Source organism: Oncorhynchus mykiss, chromosome 1, assembly GCF_013265735.2.
Source record: "Oncorhynchus mykiss isolate Arlee chromosome 1, USDA_OmykA_1.1, whole genome shotgun sequence".
Lineage (NCBI taxonomy): Eukaryota > Metazoa > Chordata > Actinopteri > Salmoniformes > Salmonidae > Oncorhynchus > Oncorhynchus mykiss.
In genome coordinates, this window is record NC_048565.1 from 76529253 (window position 1) to 76545544 (window position 16292).

General features: G+C 42.0%; 1 protein-coding gene across 2 annotated transcripts in view; it reads left to right on the forward strand.

The window, feature by feature from the left end:
• The first annotated feature begins 2622 nt into the window (after positions 1–2622).
• The window catches only part of LOC110529657 (ryanodine receptor 2), a 92189-nt gene continuing 78519 nt past the window's right edge, over positions 2623–16292 (forward strand). The window contains exons 1-23 of one of the 2 annotated variants that reach the window (XM_021612105.2): positions 2623–2727; positions 5395–5514; positions 5618–5722; positions 5825–5899; positions 6067–6145; positions 6306–6418; positions 6690–6813; positions 6962–7058; positions 7186–7260; positions 7528–7684; positions 7807–7971; positions 8150–8271; positions 8512–8695; positions 8844–8979; positions 9128–9223; positions 9438–9556; positions 9635–9768; positions 14441–14682; positions 14938–15130; positions 15341–15545; positions 15690–15794; positions 15958–16061; positions 16147–16230. In XM_021612105.2, the coding sequence (XP_021467780.2) occupies positions 2680–2727; positions 5395–5514; positions 5618–5722; positions 5825–5899; positions 6067–6145; positions 6306–6418; positions 6690–6813; positions 6962–7058; positions 7186–7260; positions 7528–7684; positions 7807–7971; positions 8150–8271; positions 8512–8695; positions 8844–8979; positions 9128–9223; positions 9438–9556; positions 9635–9768; positions 14441–14682; positions 14938–15130; positions 15341–15545; positions 15690–15794; positions 15958–16061; positions 16147–16230 (2882 nt within the window). In that variant the 5' untranslated portion in view covers positions 2623–2679. Of the gene's footprint in view, positions 2728–5394; positions 5515–5617; positions 5723–5824; positions 5900–6066; positions 6146–6305; positions 6419–6689; positions 6814–6961; positions 7059–7185; positions 7261–7527; positions 7685–7806; positions 7972–8149; positions 8272–8511; positions 8696–8843; positions 8980–9127; positions 9224–9437; positions 9557–9634; positions 9769–14440; positions 14683–14937; positions 15131–15340; positions 15546–15689; positions 15795–15957; positions 16062–16146; positions 16231–16292 lie in introns of those variants that run through there. The other variant, XM_036985673.1, reaches the window with a different exon arrangement.

Sequence of the window (16292 nt, forward strand, 5' to 3'; positions counted from 1 at the left end):
GATATAGTTTGTTGACGTGTGGCTTGATTGAACCATATATTGCGAGCCTTGTTTTTGTACTGCTGTGATGGGTCAGTTTTGTGCAATAATATTGAGATGATTTGACTGTTTTATGCAGAAATAGTGTGAGATTGGTAAAATTTGCAAGCCCTCGCATTGAGATTGCAGAATTGCAGAATCCTGGAGGCACTGATATATGATAATTCCGATTGAGTCATACTATGACAGATCATCAGTTTATGAACTCTACGGGTTTGGAGAGGCACTTCTCACTATCATGCCTGTTGGTTTGTGGCCTCTCTATCACTCCCTCTCTGCCTGTTTGTCTGTTCATGATAACAACAAACAAAGTCTTAACACATGGAACACACCTTCATGACCCATAATTACTGTGATGAAGTTCAAGACCTTAAAGCACTCAAATTTTCCAGATAGTTTGCCAGGAGTGATGTGCAGGCAGTGTCCAAGAACCTTACTTACAGTCATTTGAACTTCTTTGAATAAAACTCTTGTGCCCTCTTTCTTTCTGTTCTTGACTGGTGGCACATTAATTAGACAGTGATTGTGCAATTAATTATGTAGCTAGCAAGTATTCTTGGCCTCAAAACATTCACTATCAGTTTTTCACACAGTCAGAACTACCCAGCGTTAGCGTGGGTAATGTGCAATCACTGGAGAACAAACTGGATGAGCTCCTGTTTGAGGCTATCCTATCAATGGGACCTGAAACACTGTAATATCTTATGTTTCTTGTGGCTGAACGAGGACATGAATATACCAGTCAAAAGTTTGGACACACCTACAAATTCAATTGTTTTTCTTTGTTTTTACTATTTTCTACATTGTAGAATAATAGTGAATACAATCAAAACTATGAAATAACATATATGGAATTATGTAGTAACCAAGAAAGTGTTAAATATATTTTATATTTGAGATTCTTCAAAGTAGCCACCCTTTGCCTTTATGACAGCTTTGCAAACTCTTGCCGTTCTCTCAACCAGCTCCATGATGTAGTTACCTGGAATGCATTTCAATTAACAGGTGTGCCTTGTTATAAGATAATTTGTGGATTTTCTTTCCTTCTTAATGCATTTGAGCCAATCAGTTGTGACGATGTCTCGCTGGTTTTGCTATGCATTGTCAAGACCGAATGGTAAGATGAAGGGAGGAGGGGCGTGTCTCTTTGTTAACAACAGCTGGTGTGTGATCTCTAATGTTAATAAGGAAGTTTTAAGTTTTTGCTTCCCTGATTTAGAATACCTCATAATAAGCTGCAGACTATACTATTTACCATAAGAATGTTCATCTATATTTTTCATAGCTGTCTGTTTAACACTACAAACTGATGCTGGCACTAAGACCACACTCAAAGAGCTGTATAGGACCATAAGCAAACAAGAAAATGCACATCCAGAGGTGGCATTTTTCATGGCCGGTGATTTTAATGCAGGGAAACTGAAGTCCATTTTACTACATTTTTACAAGCATGTCACCTGGTGAACTAGACAAAACCTCCAGGGGACAATGACACAACATCCCCAAAATGTCCTGAAAACGTCCTCTGGGACCAATCAGTAACTAGACAAAACTTCCAGGGGAACATGACACAAGGTCTTTAGGCAACCATTTTGTGATGTGCCAGGGACGTCGTAACGACTCATTATTGCTTGCAGGGTAGCACATGTTCATAGCTATGAAATTATTTGAAAGGCTGGTCATGGTTCACATCAACACCATCATCCCAGACACCCTGGACCCCCTCCAATTCTTATACCGCCCCCACAGATCCACAGATGATGCAATCGCAATTGCACTCCACATTGCCATCGCCCACCTGGACAAAAGGAATACCTATGTAAGAATGCTGTTGAGCTCTCCCCGTAGATTTTGCGGTGACATAGTGTCCCCATGAGTGACAGAACACTGAGCCGATCACTGAGCAACTAGAGAACATTAACAACCCCTACACTCTGTTTTTTCTGCTGGCTGTCCCACCACTACAGAAAGCACTGAGCTAGGCTGAAACACCTGCATGTTGAAGCGGCTTAATAACGCAAGAAAGCAAAATAGAGACCATATTTGTATGCGGCTTTATTAACTCAAACGTTTTTTTGTAACTTAATTATTATATATTTTTTTACATTGTTTGCAAACTGATATGTGACATGTATTAATTCCAAAATAACATGCAAAACAGGCACACACAAAAAACGGTGGGGCTCAAAACAGGTGAGGTCACCCTGAATGAAGAGCTGCCACTTATAACAATAAATCAAATATTTAAAGTGGGAACTTTTGCTGTGGCAAGTCTTATTCATTAGGCCTACTCTGCACTATTCAATAAATCGTCTTGCCTCATGTGTTATAGGGCTACCTGTCCTATCACCTCCCTTGGCTGCCTGTGAGATATTGCGCCTTGACAATGAGAGACGTGGGTGGCCAAGCTATTGAGCAACAATACATTTAGCATACTGCGCTTTTAATGCACGGAATTGCGCAGGTTGGTCGATGCATGTGCGTGGTCGTGGACAGTGGTAGACTGTAGCCTATTTTTACCTGCCAAGCGCGCGCTGTGTCAAAACCGATAAGGCGCCACCCAATGAGCGTTGGTCAATCTCACTGATTATTTTTCAACTAGGCCTTCTACAGACAGTGAACTGCTTTACATATTCGGACATGGCTGAATCAGGAGAAAGCGAAGATGAAATCCAATTTCTACGTACGGTAAGTAGGCTAATACTACGGAGTATTTAACTCTGGTGGTGGCATTTGCGGCAAAGTTGGAAGAAGGTTGGGTTTTGCAGGGCATCGATACGGTAGCCAGAAAAATAAACATTTACAGGTGTATTATAATAATCACTGGGACGTTTGGCCACAATTGTCAGTTACATGCTTTTTTAGTTGTTAACTTTTTCCCACGGTTACTCACTTGTTTGAAAGTTACTTAAACAAATAAGAAAAGCCAAATCTTTGTTTTCATGATAGAGTTTAGAGTGGAAACTGTTACTTTTTTGTCTATTTGAAAGTTACTAGGATGTATTGAATGGCTATTACTTGTCTTTAAAACGAACTGTGTGGGCTACCATGACATGTTTTGTTTGCTAAGGAAACAAGAGTTACAGAATTGTAACTCTCTCTATTGCTCTCCTCTCATTTGAGCGAATAACCACAACCATTTGTCTCTTTTTCTGTCACTCTGACAAATTAATTGTTAACCTTTACTCCAAATTCAAACTCATTAACCTATTTTTGTAGAAATGTATTTGTTTATTTCTTTTTTTCTGTGCAACTACATGGGCTACAGTAAATTGAGCTTAAGCGTTTGTTCTATTTTTAACTGTATTTTCAACCACAGAGAATGATGGAGGCCTATCATTCTGTGTGGCTGCGAGTCCTCTCAGGGCTTGGTATCTCAGCTCTCTGATAAAGACATGTCACTAGTGGAGTGCTGGTTGATGCTGTGTGGGACAGTCACATGCTTCGGTTGACTGGTGAGGGCTATGGTGACAGGTACTGGTGAGGGCATTTTGGTCTCTCAGCCCATACTAAAAGTTTCAGAAACAAAGTATGCAGTTCATTTTCAGTGTTTCCCCTAAGATTGTTTTTAGCAGTGGTGGCAAAGTTGAGAGAACATTTTCCAAGAGGCAGAAAGAACATGTGCAGTTTAAAGCTAATTTCCTGCAATTCTACACATTCTGTCATGGCTTATGCTGTGTTCTTTCAGTGCCTTCATAAAATATTCCAACAAAGAATGCCTGAATTTAAAATATATTGAGATTTTTTGTCTCTGGTGTACACAATACCCTATAATGTCAAAGTTGAATTAGGTTTTTATAAATGTGTACAAATTCATTAAAAATGAAAAGCTGAAATGTCTTGAGTCAATAATTATTCAACCCCTTTGTTATGGCAAGCCTAAATAAGTTAATCAGTAAAAATGTGCTTAACAAGTCACAGAATAAGTTGCATGGATTTACTCCCTGTGCAGTAATAGTGTTTAACATTATTTTTAATTACTCCCTCATCTCTGTACCCACATATACAATTATCTGTAACGTCTCCCAGTCGAGGAGTGAATTTCAAACAAAGATTCAACCACAAAGAACAGGGAGGTTTTCCAATGCCTCGCAAAGAAGGGCACCTATTGGTAGATGGGTACAAATAAAAAAAAAAGCAGACATTGAATATCCCTTTGAGCAGGGTGAAGTTATTAATTACAATTTGGATGGACTATCAATACACACAGTCACCACAAAGAGACAGGCGTCCTTCCTAACATAGTGGCCGGAAAAGAAGGAAACTGCTCAGGGATTTCACCATGAGGCCAATGGTAACTTTAAAATGACTGTGATAGAAGAAAACTGAGGATGGATCAACAACATTGTAGTTACACCACAATATTAACCTAATTGACAGAGTGAAGAGAAGGAAGCCTGTACAGAGTAAAAATATTCCAAAATATGCATCCTGTTTGCAACAAGCCACTAAAGCTCTAATGCAAAAAATGTGGGAATGCAATTCACTTTTTTCTGAATACAAAGTTATATGTTTGGGGAAAATCCAATCCAATAGATTACTGAGTACCACTCTCCATATTTTCAAGAATTCACCTTTCAGCAGGACAGTAACCTGAGTTGCTTACCAAGAAGACAGTGAATGTTCCTGAGTGTCCGAGTTACAGTTTTGACTTAAATCGACTTGAAAATCTATGGCAAGACAGGAAAATGGTTGTCTAGCAATGATCAACAACCAATTTGACAGAGCTTGAAGAATTTTGAAAATAATAATGGGCAAATGTTGATTTGGCTGTGGCCCTTATCTCTGCTCGTAAATAACTTGTGATGGGCCATGTTATCCTCTCTGCCCTGACCTGACTGACTCTGCCATGCATGATTGAGGTTAGGATCCAATTCAGACCCTTTGAAAGCTGATTGACCATTTTTTATTTATGGCCTGAGTGGAAAGGGCATTCTTGACCCCAGCCAGCTCTGAGCCCTATTCCTTATTCAGTTAGGTCCCTAAGTGGTTCTACTGTGCAGCGGGACTGATAAAGTCCAGAGGTTTCTGATAGTAGAGTGGAATGGAGTGTGAGGCAGGGGTCAGACAACACAGTGACACCTTAATGGTGGCATCATGCCCTGGGAACTGAGAGGTGTTCCAGTCTGGCTGCTAGTCCCTCCTCTCCAGTCTCTCAGCTCTCCTTATATGGCTGTGACCTGATGTGACCTGGCTGTGACTCACTGTTATACAATGTTGAAGTACTGTCTAAGTTCATTTTACAGCATGAAATTATTTCTGTCAGTTTCATTGGATGTTTTTCAGGTGAAAACAACTAGCTCACAATATTTATTAACAGCGATGTGGTCTACTATGTGCCCCTGCCTCTGACAGAATGATGAGGTGGTGCTGCAGTGCATCTTCACATCCCAACAGGAGCATCTGAAACTGTGCCTGGCTGCAGAGGGCTTTGGCTGCAGACTCTGCTGTCTGGAGTCCACCTCCAACTGCAAGGTAAAGCTTCATCCCACAGCATGGTCTTTGGAATCAGAGAATGCCAGATCAGAGGATTGATAAGAGTCTGATTAATCAGGAGTATGTGCACTGTGTTCCCCAGAATGTTCCTCCAGACCTGTCGGTGTGTTCCTTTGTGCTGGCCCAGTGTCTGTCTGTCAGAGCTCTGCAGGAGATGCTGGCTAACAGGGAGCACCAAGCAGCAGGGGTGAGCTAACAGCTTGGGTCTCATTCTAGCCTAACTATAATGGATTTCTGTGAAGTCATGGTTGTGTTCTAATAAGAGCTGTAGTTATGTTGTGTTGTGCAGGCTGGTCAGGGAGGTGGTCATCGCACCCTCCTCTACGGTCATGCTGTACTGCTCATACACTCCTACAGCAGGATGGTGAGCTTTCTCAACCAATCACAGTATCTCTCTGGAGAACTAAGACTTTTAATTTTGGTTGTGTAAATCCCATGAGGAAACCTGTGTGTTTGATTATGCCGATTATTCCAGTCATAAGGGGTTGTTCAAGGTTTAAATGGACCTTTCTACGTTTTCTTCTTCTTCAGTATCTTTGCTGTTTGTCCACATCCCAGTCTTCGACAGATAAGCTAGCGTTTGATGTTGGTCTGCAGGATGATAAAACAGGTATTTCACATGATTTTAAAGATGTATTCCAGTGCTTGGTGGAACATCAGAAAGTGCTTGTTTTTGTTGATGTTTAGATATCAATTCAGTAGGCCTATGAGTAGTATGCCCTTTGTTCTGGCAATCAACCACATTCCTTACAAATGACCTGTGTGTCCAGGTGAGGCATGCTGGTGGACCATTCACCCTGCATCCAAGCAGAGGTCAGAGGGGGAGAAGGTCCGTGTCGGGGACGACCTCATCCTGGTCAGTGTGTCATCTGAGAGATACCTGGTGAGTTACCAGAGAAGTGCATGAAGAGATATAATGAGATGGCAGACAAGGTAGGTACCCTTCAAAGAGGAGAGAAATAGCTAACGTGCTAATGTTTGAATAAACTTCAATAGTGTCTGAAATAGACCCCAGAATAATAGCAGCCACTTTATGGATGGTTTATTTAGAAACGGTTTCCATTATGTGAAATCCTTGTTAATCCTGATCTCTCTTGATTCTCCATAACTGTCATGATCTTGTTAAGGCACTTGTCTTGGTTGTTTCCCTGCAGCATTTGTCCTATGGGAGTGTGATAGACAATACGAGTGAGAGTGGCAGCCTTATTGTGGACGCAGCCTTCCAGCAAACCCTCTGGAGGGTCGCCCCCATCTGTTCTGGGAGTGGATTTGCTCAAGGCAGGTTACCTCTTTCTGTCATTACAAAGAACACAACCTAAATGCACATTACAACCCCTGCCATTTTGGGAGTGTACTGTATATGGGATATTATTACGTGTTATTTCTTGATTGTAATCCTTGACTTTCCTTTGTGTGCTAATTGTAGGGTATCTGAAGGGCGGGGACACATTGAGACTGCTGCATGGACACACAGACGAATGTCTGACTGTCCCGTCTACAGATCAGGGGGAAGAGCTACGCAAGTAAGTCCCAGAATCACACCCATACACACGACCAAGCATTTTGATTATTTAAATGCTCCCAATCATTCACTCAGGCAAGCCTGTGCTCTCTCATCGCTCATTCTCTTGCGCTCTCTCATTTCCTTAGGGTGGTGCACTACGAGGGTGGAGCAGTGTCCAGTCATGCCCGCTCTCTCTGGAGGCTGGAGATCCTTCGTGTTGCGTAAGTCTCTCACATCTTTTTCCCATACCTTTCATAGAGATTTTCCAAATCCACCCCATAAAATGCAGGCATGTGTATCTGTGGTCGTTAAAGATACGCTCACTTGTATTTGGTCAGGTAGAGTGGTAAGATGAGGCAAAAAATAATCATAAGATTTGAGTGCGGACAGCATTCTTCCCTCTCCTTACCGCTGCTGCCATAACTCCATGCACTTACTGCATACTGACTGAGCTCTAGCTGACTGAGCATTTCTACTATTTCCAACAGCTGGAGTAGTAGCCACACACGCTGGGGTCAGCCATTCAGGCTCCGCCATGTCACCACAGGGAGGTACTTGAGTCTGACCGAGGAGAGAGGCCTTCACCTGTTGGACAGGGAGAGGGCCGACGTGAAGTCCACATCCTTCTGCTTCCGACCCTCCAAGGTCTGGGGTCAAATGCCAAATTCATAGTTTTTTGCCTACCCCAAATACATAGGCCAAATCGGATAACCAGTGGTGTCAATTGTTGATGTTGATCAGAATTACAATTCCATATCACTCTTTAGGAGAAGCTAGAATGTGGCCCAAAGAAGGACACTGATGGTATGGGTGCCTCAGAGATCAAGTATGGAGACTCCTTGTGCTACGTCCAGCATGTGGACTCTGGTCTGTGGCTCACCTACCAAGCCATTGATGCCAAGTGTGCCCGCTTGGGAGCGGTGCAGCGCAAGGTAATATAATGTATTTTTCCAGTACTCATTTCTGCTGAACTTCATCCCACTGTAGGCTTACTCAGTATTTGAGTCATTGCTTGGACATATGCGTAGCTTTTAGTTGTTGACTTTTTTTCTGTTAAATGTGTACTGTATTGTGTTTTATTGTCACATTGTCCTATGACCTTTTCTCCAGGCCATTATGCACAGTGAGGGTCACATGGATGATGGTCTGAGCCTGTCCCGTTCTCAGTGGGAGGAGTCCCATACGGCCAGACTCATCCGCAGCACCGTCCTCCTCTTCACAGGCTTCATCAGGTAGGCCATCATACAGCCCTCTGAAACCTGGCTAACTGGGTTCCCCCGGTGAGGGATTTAGTTGAGGTAACAGTGTGATTGGTTGAGCGTGCAGAGTGTAAATGATGGAGCCATTGTGTAGTTTGTGGCCATTTGGGCTCGTATTAGCAAGGCCTGGACAAAAGATCTATACATTTGGAAATGTAAAATGTTCTAATTTAATATTTTCTATCTTCTCTCAATCTCCTCTCTTGTTTTTAGGAGACTTGATGATCTCAGTCAGCGAGCGAACATCCCCTCCTTCAACCTGCCACTGGGAACAGTGGCCCTAAGTTTGCAGGATCTGATTGGCTACTTCCAGCCACCTGGGGAGGGGCTAGGACATGAGGCTAGGCAGAACAGTGTGCGAGCTCTGAAGAACAGACAGAATCTATTTCAAGAGGAGGTAATAGTGGATTTCTTTAGCCTTGGGGCCCTTGAATCTATTGTGTCTAGAAGTGCCATGGCAAAATAATTTTTCTGCATTTGTATGGTTCAAGGATGTTTTTGTTCGGAAATGTGCTATTTTATCTCTTTATCTCTTTCTCTTTCAGGGGGTCATCGGTTTAGTTCTTGACTGCATTGACCGTTTACACCTATACAGCAGTGCCTCTCATTTTGCTGCAGCTGCTGGGAAGGAGGCAGGAGATGACTGGGAGAACATCCTCAACTCCTTCTATGAACTACTGGGTGAGAATGACCCACTCAGCATCAAATACTCTGTATAAGAACTTCATGCACCCCACATTCGAGTGACTTTAAAAAGTATGCTTGGGAAATCTGTACAGATCTACAAGTAATCCTACAATCACATCCTTTGTTTTCTATTCCCCTCCAGCTGCTCTTATCAGGGGAAATCGCAGGAACTGTGCCCAGTTCTCAGGCTCCCTGGACTGGCTGGTGAGCAGGCTGGAGAGACTGGAGGCCTCCACTGGTCAGTGCATAATTTTGGGGTTCTACTTTTACCCATGACCTCTTAGGACAAGAATGGTCCCTTTCAGAAAAACCACATGATTTCACGTGAAAACATGTGTTTTTGGAACACTTCACATGTGATCACGTGAAATACATGTGTTTTTTCCATAAAGGGGTGACACACATTAGATTTTACATGTAGATGCTGCCACTAAGTTGTGTCTGTTGTGTAGGTGTCTTGGAGGTTTTACACTGTGTCCTTGTGGAGAGTCCTGAGACTCTCAACTTTATAAGGGAAGGACACATTAAATCCATCATCTCTCTACTCGATAAGCATGGGCGAAACCATAAGGTACATACACTACAGTACCATTCCTCTGTTAAATAATTGTTTTATTGACATATTAACCTGTGTTTGGTTTTATCCCAGGTCCTGGATGTGCTGTGTTCTCTTTGTGTGTGTCATGGTATGGCAGTGCGTTCCAACCAGCATCTGATCTGTGATAATCTGCTACCAGAGCGAGACCTGCTTCTCCAGACTCGCCTCGTCAACCAGGTCACAAGGTACACAACCATTATTCACCCTCTGACTCACACTGACATTTCCATTCGTTAATACATACAGTTGAAGTCAGAAGTTTACATACACCTTAGCCAAATACATTTAAACTCAGTTTTTCACAATTCCTGACATTTAATCCTTGTAAAAATTCCCTGTCATTTAGGATCACCACTTTATTTTAAGAATGTGAAATGATTTATCTCAGCTTTTCTTTCTTTCATCACATTCCCAGTGGGTAGAAGTTTACATACACTCAATTAGTATTTGGTAGCATTGCCTTTAAATTGTTTAACTTGAGTCAAATGTTTTGGGTAGCCTTCCCACAATAATAATTTTGGCCCATTCCTCCTGACAGAGCTGGTGTAAATGAGTCAGGTTTGTAGGCCTCCTTTCTTGCACACGCTTTTTCAGTTCTGCCCACAAATTTTCTATAGGGTTGAGGTCAGGGCTTTGTGATGGCCACTCCAATACCTTGACTTTGTTGTCTTGAAGATATTTTTCCACAACTTTGAAAGTATGCTTCGGGTCATTGTCCATTTGGAAGACCCATTTGTGACTAAGCTTTAACCTCCTGACTGATGTCTTGAGATGTTGCTTCAATATATCCACATAATTTTCCTGCCTCATGATGCTGTCTATTTTGTGAAGTGCACTAGTCCCACCTGCAACAAAGCACCCCCACAACATGATGCTGCCACTTCCGTGCTCTACGGTTGGGATGGTGTTCTTCGGCTTGCAAGCATCCCCCTTTTTCCTGCAAACATAACACTGGTCATTATGGCTAAACAGTTCTATTTTTGTTTCATCAGACCAGGGGACATTTCTCCAAAAATAATGATCTTTGTCCCCATGTGCAGTTGCAAACCGCAGTCTGGCTTTTTTATGGTGGTTTTGGAGCAGTGGCTTCTTCCTTGCTGAGCGGACTTTCAGGATATGTCGATATAGGACTCGTTTTACTGTGGATATAGATACTTTTGTACCTGTTTAATCCAGCATCTTCACAAGGTCCTTTGCTGTTGTTCTGGGATTGATTTGCACTTTTCGCACCAAAGTACATTCATCTCTAGGAGACAGAACGATTCTCCTTCATGAGCGGTATGACGGCTGCGTGGTCCCATGGTGTTTATACTTGCTCACTATTGTTTGTACAGATGAACGTGGTACCTTCAGTTGTTTGGAAATTGTTCCCAAGGATCAACCAGACTTGTGGAGGTCTAAAAAAAAAATCTGATGTCTTGGCGGTTTCTTTTGATTTTCCCATGATGTCAAGCAAAGAGGCACTGAGTTTGAAGGTAAGCCTTGAAATACATCCACAGGTACACCTCCAATTGAATCAAATGATGTCAATTAGCCTATCAGAAGCTTCTAAAGCCATGACATAATTTTCTGGAATTTTCCAAGCTGTTTAAAGGCACAGTCAACTTAGTGTATGTAAACTTCTGACCCACTGGAATTGTGATACAGTGAATTATAAGTGAAATAATCTGTAAACAATTGTTGGAAAAATTACTTGTGTCATGCACAAAGTAGATGTCCAAACCGACTTGCCAAAAACTATAGTTTCTTAACAAGACATTTGTGGAGTGGTTGCGAAACAAGTTTTAATGACTCCAACCTAAGTGTATGTAAACTTCTGACTTCAACTGTACATTATATTCCCAAGTATTGCCATGGTTATTTACAGAAAAACAGCTTTTGTGAAAGTGTCACTTTAACACCTTATTTCGTTACATGTAAATTGTGACTAGTAATTTGACAGGATCTCAGCTGTCAATGATTTATGGAGTTAGTGAAACCAAATCATGACATTCTGTTGATTAACCATTTATAATTCAGAATTGACAAGGGATGTTTTTGTGGTAGTAAACTACCTTATATTTTAAAATATATATTTTTTATTCCTTCTCACCACCCCTCTCTGTTTCTGTCAATTCACCATTACTTAGGAAACCACCCGGTGAAGATTTTCCCTTTCTTACCCTTTATATTCTCATTTTACCATTTCAACACTTGACTGCTCTTCATCTTCTAAGCTTTCAAAGGCAGATTCACAAGCAACGTCTCTGTCACTCCCACAGCTCTTCATTTTTTCACCGCTCACCTGCTCCTTCTCTCTGCTCTTAATGCTCCCACAGCACATGTCATTCTTCCTCTTCTTAAATGTTGTCCTGCTTTGCTTGGTCCCCCTATCTCCTCTCCTTCATTTTCATTACTTTTTCTCCATCCCTGCAAGGCTCAGATGCTCCCTCCATCTCTCTCACCATCACTTATTTCTCTAGAGGTCCCAGCCTCTTCTTCTCTCATTTCCTCTGCCATTTTCTCCATCTCCAACCTCCTCTTTTCTTCTTGTTCCCTTTGATCGAGGGAACTCTACATATCTTTCTGGAGCCCATCCCTCTTCCTGCCCAACTCCCTCTTTATCTTCTTCTCCCTTTTTCAGTTTCTCTCTCTCCATTTCTGCCCCCTGTCTCCCTGATCTCGGCAATAGTCTCAATTTCACTCATTCTCCTGTCTTCTCTGTCTCCTTTCCTCTACCTTCCTCTCTCGTTCTGTCACACATTCCTCCCGTCCCACCAACTCCTTTTTCAGCTCGTCCACCATCTACAACCGACAGAGTGCACTCACTTTCGTAGTGCTATTGCTTTAATGTTTTCTAGTCTCTATAAAATTAGAATTACATTGTGATATTGCACTGGGTCATGTTGCCATAGACACTTTTTTTCTACAGATACTTTGTCAACAATCTCGTGACAACATTCTGACATAATGTTTGATAACCATGACTATAGTTCTGTGCAACGTTGTACACGTCATAAAAATATTTAAGGGATAATCAATGATGGTCTATGCGTTCTCTGGAACATGATGAATGACGTGGAGTCGAACCAACCTTCCACGGAGTTGTATTATATTCCAGAGAACGCATAGAGCCCTGAGTTGATTATCCCTTTTATACCATGGCTATAATTTAACACATTTGCCACTAGAAATGTGTTAATTTGCAGGTAGAAATGTGTTCAACATCCACTGTAGCTAACAAGTTTCTAGATAGTGACAGTTGTTGCCTTGGTTACCAAACAAACAGACCTGCTAGTTTAGCTAACCATCAATCAAATGGCAATAATGTTTTCAGTTTTACTTTTGCTTTCAAAAGCAGCTTAAACATAGAACATGTATGAGCTATAGCCATTGAATTGTGCCGTACAATATACCGTGCGTTATAGGGAGATAATGCATGCTCCAAAATGCCCTTCAATCCAATCAGAAATGAGTATTCAACAATGCCATGTTATAAAATTATGATATGATATGGTACACATTTCAGAGATGTCGTGAAAGTAATGATGACCATACCAATACCAGTGACCACACTTACATCCTTCACCATCAAATATACAAAGATGAGAATTTGATTGAAATTAGTTATCACATAAAACCATGTGGCTAATGCCATCAGGAAGAGAGCAGAACTGCTGTTTTCCCGCGATTAGAAGTATTGTTGTACATTGAGTGCTTGTCAGAATGCATACAGTATTTCCCTCCCTATGGCACTTGTAACTTGAATGCGCCTCGAGAGGAATATTTCTCTCATAGAACACACAACAAGCTGACTAGGTAAATAGATAAACTATTCTACAATGGGGTTGTCAGATTTGTTTTATTCATTACTCGTTTTGTTTGCAGAGGAAAAGTAAATGTGGACTGTTGTAGCTACTTCAAAGCGCCTCGGCAGAAATATAAGTTAATGTTCTATATTTTTTTGCCATGGTGTCAATGATTTTGCAATGGTGCAGCGCCACAGCTAAATGACTGCAGCGGAAACATTGATTTTAGTATTATTTCATACCAGTGTTTGATAGTTAAATACTTTTTCAGTACCAACATGGAGAGTCTCGCTAAATATTTATGAATGATTACTCTTTGTTGCTCTGTACTGGATATTGCCAGGCTATGGTAATCAGGATACATCTTTATGGTTTCTGTCTTTATGGTTTCTATCTTTTTCTGTCTTTATGGTTTCTATCTTTTTCTGTCTTTATGGTTTCTGTTCTCTGTTGAAAGAACTGACGGAATGCCGTTTCAACTGATGTTCTCCTGAATTAGAATTTAAATTCTCTTGTGATGTCATGGTTCTTTCTAACATCATCAACTGTAATGTCATAATCAGTTGATGTTGAGGTAGTGAATAAAACAGCTTTATGGCCAACAGTATCACATTTAAAATGTAAGAAATAACTATTTGTATTTCATCATCAATAAGACCTGGCTCTGTGGTATACTGGAATAAGAAGTACTAGCCTATCACATTTCACTACACATCAACATTAAACCATTCTGTTTAAAAAAATCTATCTAGTTTCATCTTGACATTTCTTTTATTTAAGCCCTCCACATCTGATAGCTTTTCTTCTTTAAAGTTTATTTTTTATGTTTATTGAATAGGGCGCTAACAGTATCCCCATTACCCCTTTATTCATCCCTCCTGAACAAAAACAAAACAATTCCCTCTAGCAAAACAAACAAACAAAATAAGAAAGAAACAAACCAATTAAATTAATATCTGTTAGACCAGTCACTATAAGACAAACAAGTGCTCCAGTGTCATAAGTCTTTTGTCCAGTTGCTGAAATTAATGATGAACTGTATTCATCACACATCTCCTCTTTACTAAAGCATGAGGCCCAACATCTTCCTGGCCCTGGGTGATGACTCGGCCCAATACAGGAGGTGGTACTATGAGATGACTGTAGACCAGGTGGAGCACTTCCTCACGGCTGAGCCCACTCACCTGCGTGTGGGCTGGGCCAACACTGAGGGTTACAACCCCTATCTCACGGGTGGAGAGGCCTGGGGGGGCAACGGGGTAGGAGATGACCTCAGCTCCTATGGCTTTGACGGGCTGTACCTCTGGTCAGGTGAGGGAACACTACAAGAAGGGAAGATCAGTGAATGTTCGCTGGTGTTATTATGTGCTGGATAGGAGCAGCTTCATTGCGAAAGTCTTCACAATCATGAAGCAAATGCATCTGTCATTTCTGCCATGAACTTTTTGTGATTAGTTTATTTAGTTTTATTACATACTCAGGTTACAGGGGAAAGTATTTCATACAGAATCTACGTCTGCCAACTATGAATGTAAAGTCTGGCACTATATCTGTCCTGTACATCAGGCTGTGTTGGTCGGAGAGTGAGCTCTCCCTATCACCACCTTCTGAGGGAGGACGATGTGGTCAGCTGCTGCATTGACCTCGTTGCCCCCTGCATCTCCTTCCGGGTCAATGGGCAGCCGGTCCAGGGCATGCTGGAGAACTTCAACACTGACGGACTGCTCTTCCCAGTGGTCAGCTTCTCTGCTGGTGTCAAGTGAGAGTATTACCTATATGTGTTGTTGGCATACTTTCCGTTCTTTCACTGCATCTACCTATATTTCTGGAGTGCTTTTCTGAAAACACAATTTCCCATTTCTATATGAATGTCTATATGAATGTGATCTGATTCTGTTTCAATGTCCAGGTAATAAATGGATGGCCCTGTCTGATCAAATCTATCTGTCTGTCTGGACTGTGACCACAGGGTGCGTTTTCTGCTGGGTGGGAGACATGGAGAGTTCCGTTTCCTGCCCCCTCCAGGCTTCGCCCCGTGTTCCGAGGCTCTGCTCCCCAGGGTGAAGCTGAGGTTGGAGCCTTGTCAGGACTTCACCCAGGAGCAATACCTTCTGGGACCCACTGTACTCCTCACCCCAGCAACCTTTACCCCTAATCCAGTAGACATCAGCCAGGTACCAAATCCAGTAGTACTTTGCACATTTGTCCATGGCCTTTAAAGCATGTCGGTGTATACAGCCTACTTTAGCTAAGTGAAAACAGAGTAGGACCTATCTTCCCTCTTTTATCATATACCCCAACCCCATGTTGTTCCTTAGGTGGTGTTGCCCGTTCAACTGGAGCATATTCGTGAGAGACTAGCAGAGAACACCCATGAGCTTTGGGTCATGGACAAGATTGACCTTGGATGGACCCATGGAGCTGTGAGTGATGCAGCTACTGAATGGGTTATGGCCTTGTATCCAAATCCCTTACATACATTCCTGTTTCTTGGTCTACTGATTGTATGGTTTCCATAGCAAGCTGCTCACAGCTGTTCATGTCAACAGTGTATATGTATTTTGAACGATGTGTATTGTGTTGTAGGTGAGAGATGACAGTAAGAAGCAGGACCCCTGTCTGGTGGAGTTCTCCAGGCTCCCAGAACAGGAGCGAAACCACAGCCTTCAGATGTCCCAGGACACACTCCGGTAAGCCTCCTCTGCCATTCACACATTCACATCAAAAGGACCTGTCAAGACACTTATTTTGTCTTTATTCTACTTCTTTGTGAAGGACTCTCATTGCCCTTGGTTTGCATATTGGTCTGCCAGATGGCCGTGCTGATGAGGGAGTGAGATACCTTAGGCTCTCCAACAAGTATGTAGCTCTACTCTTGAGACTCTTTATGAGTGAGTGTTCCTCCTGTCTTTTGTACTAAA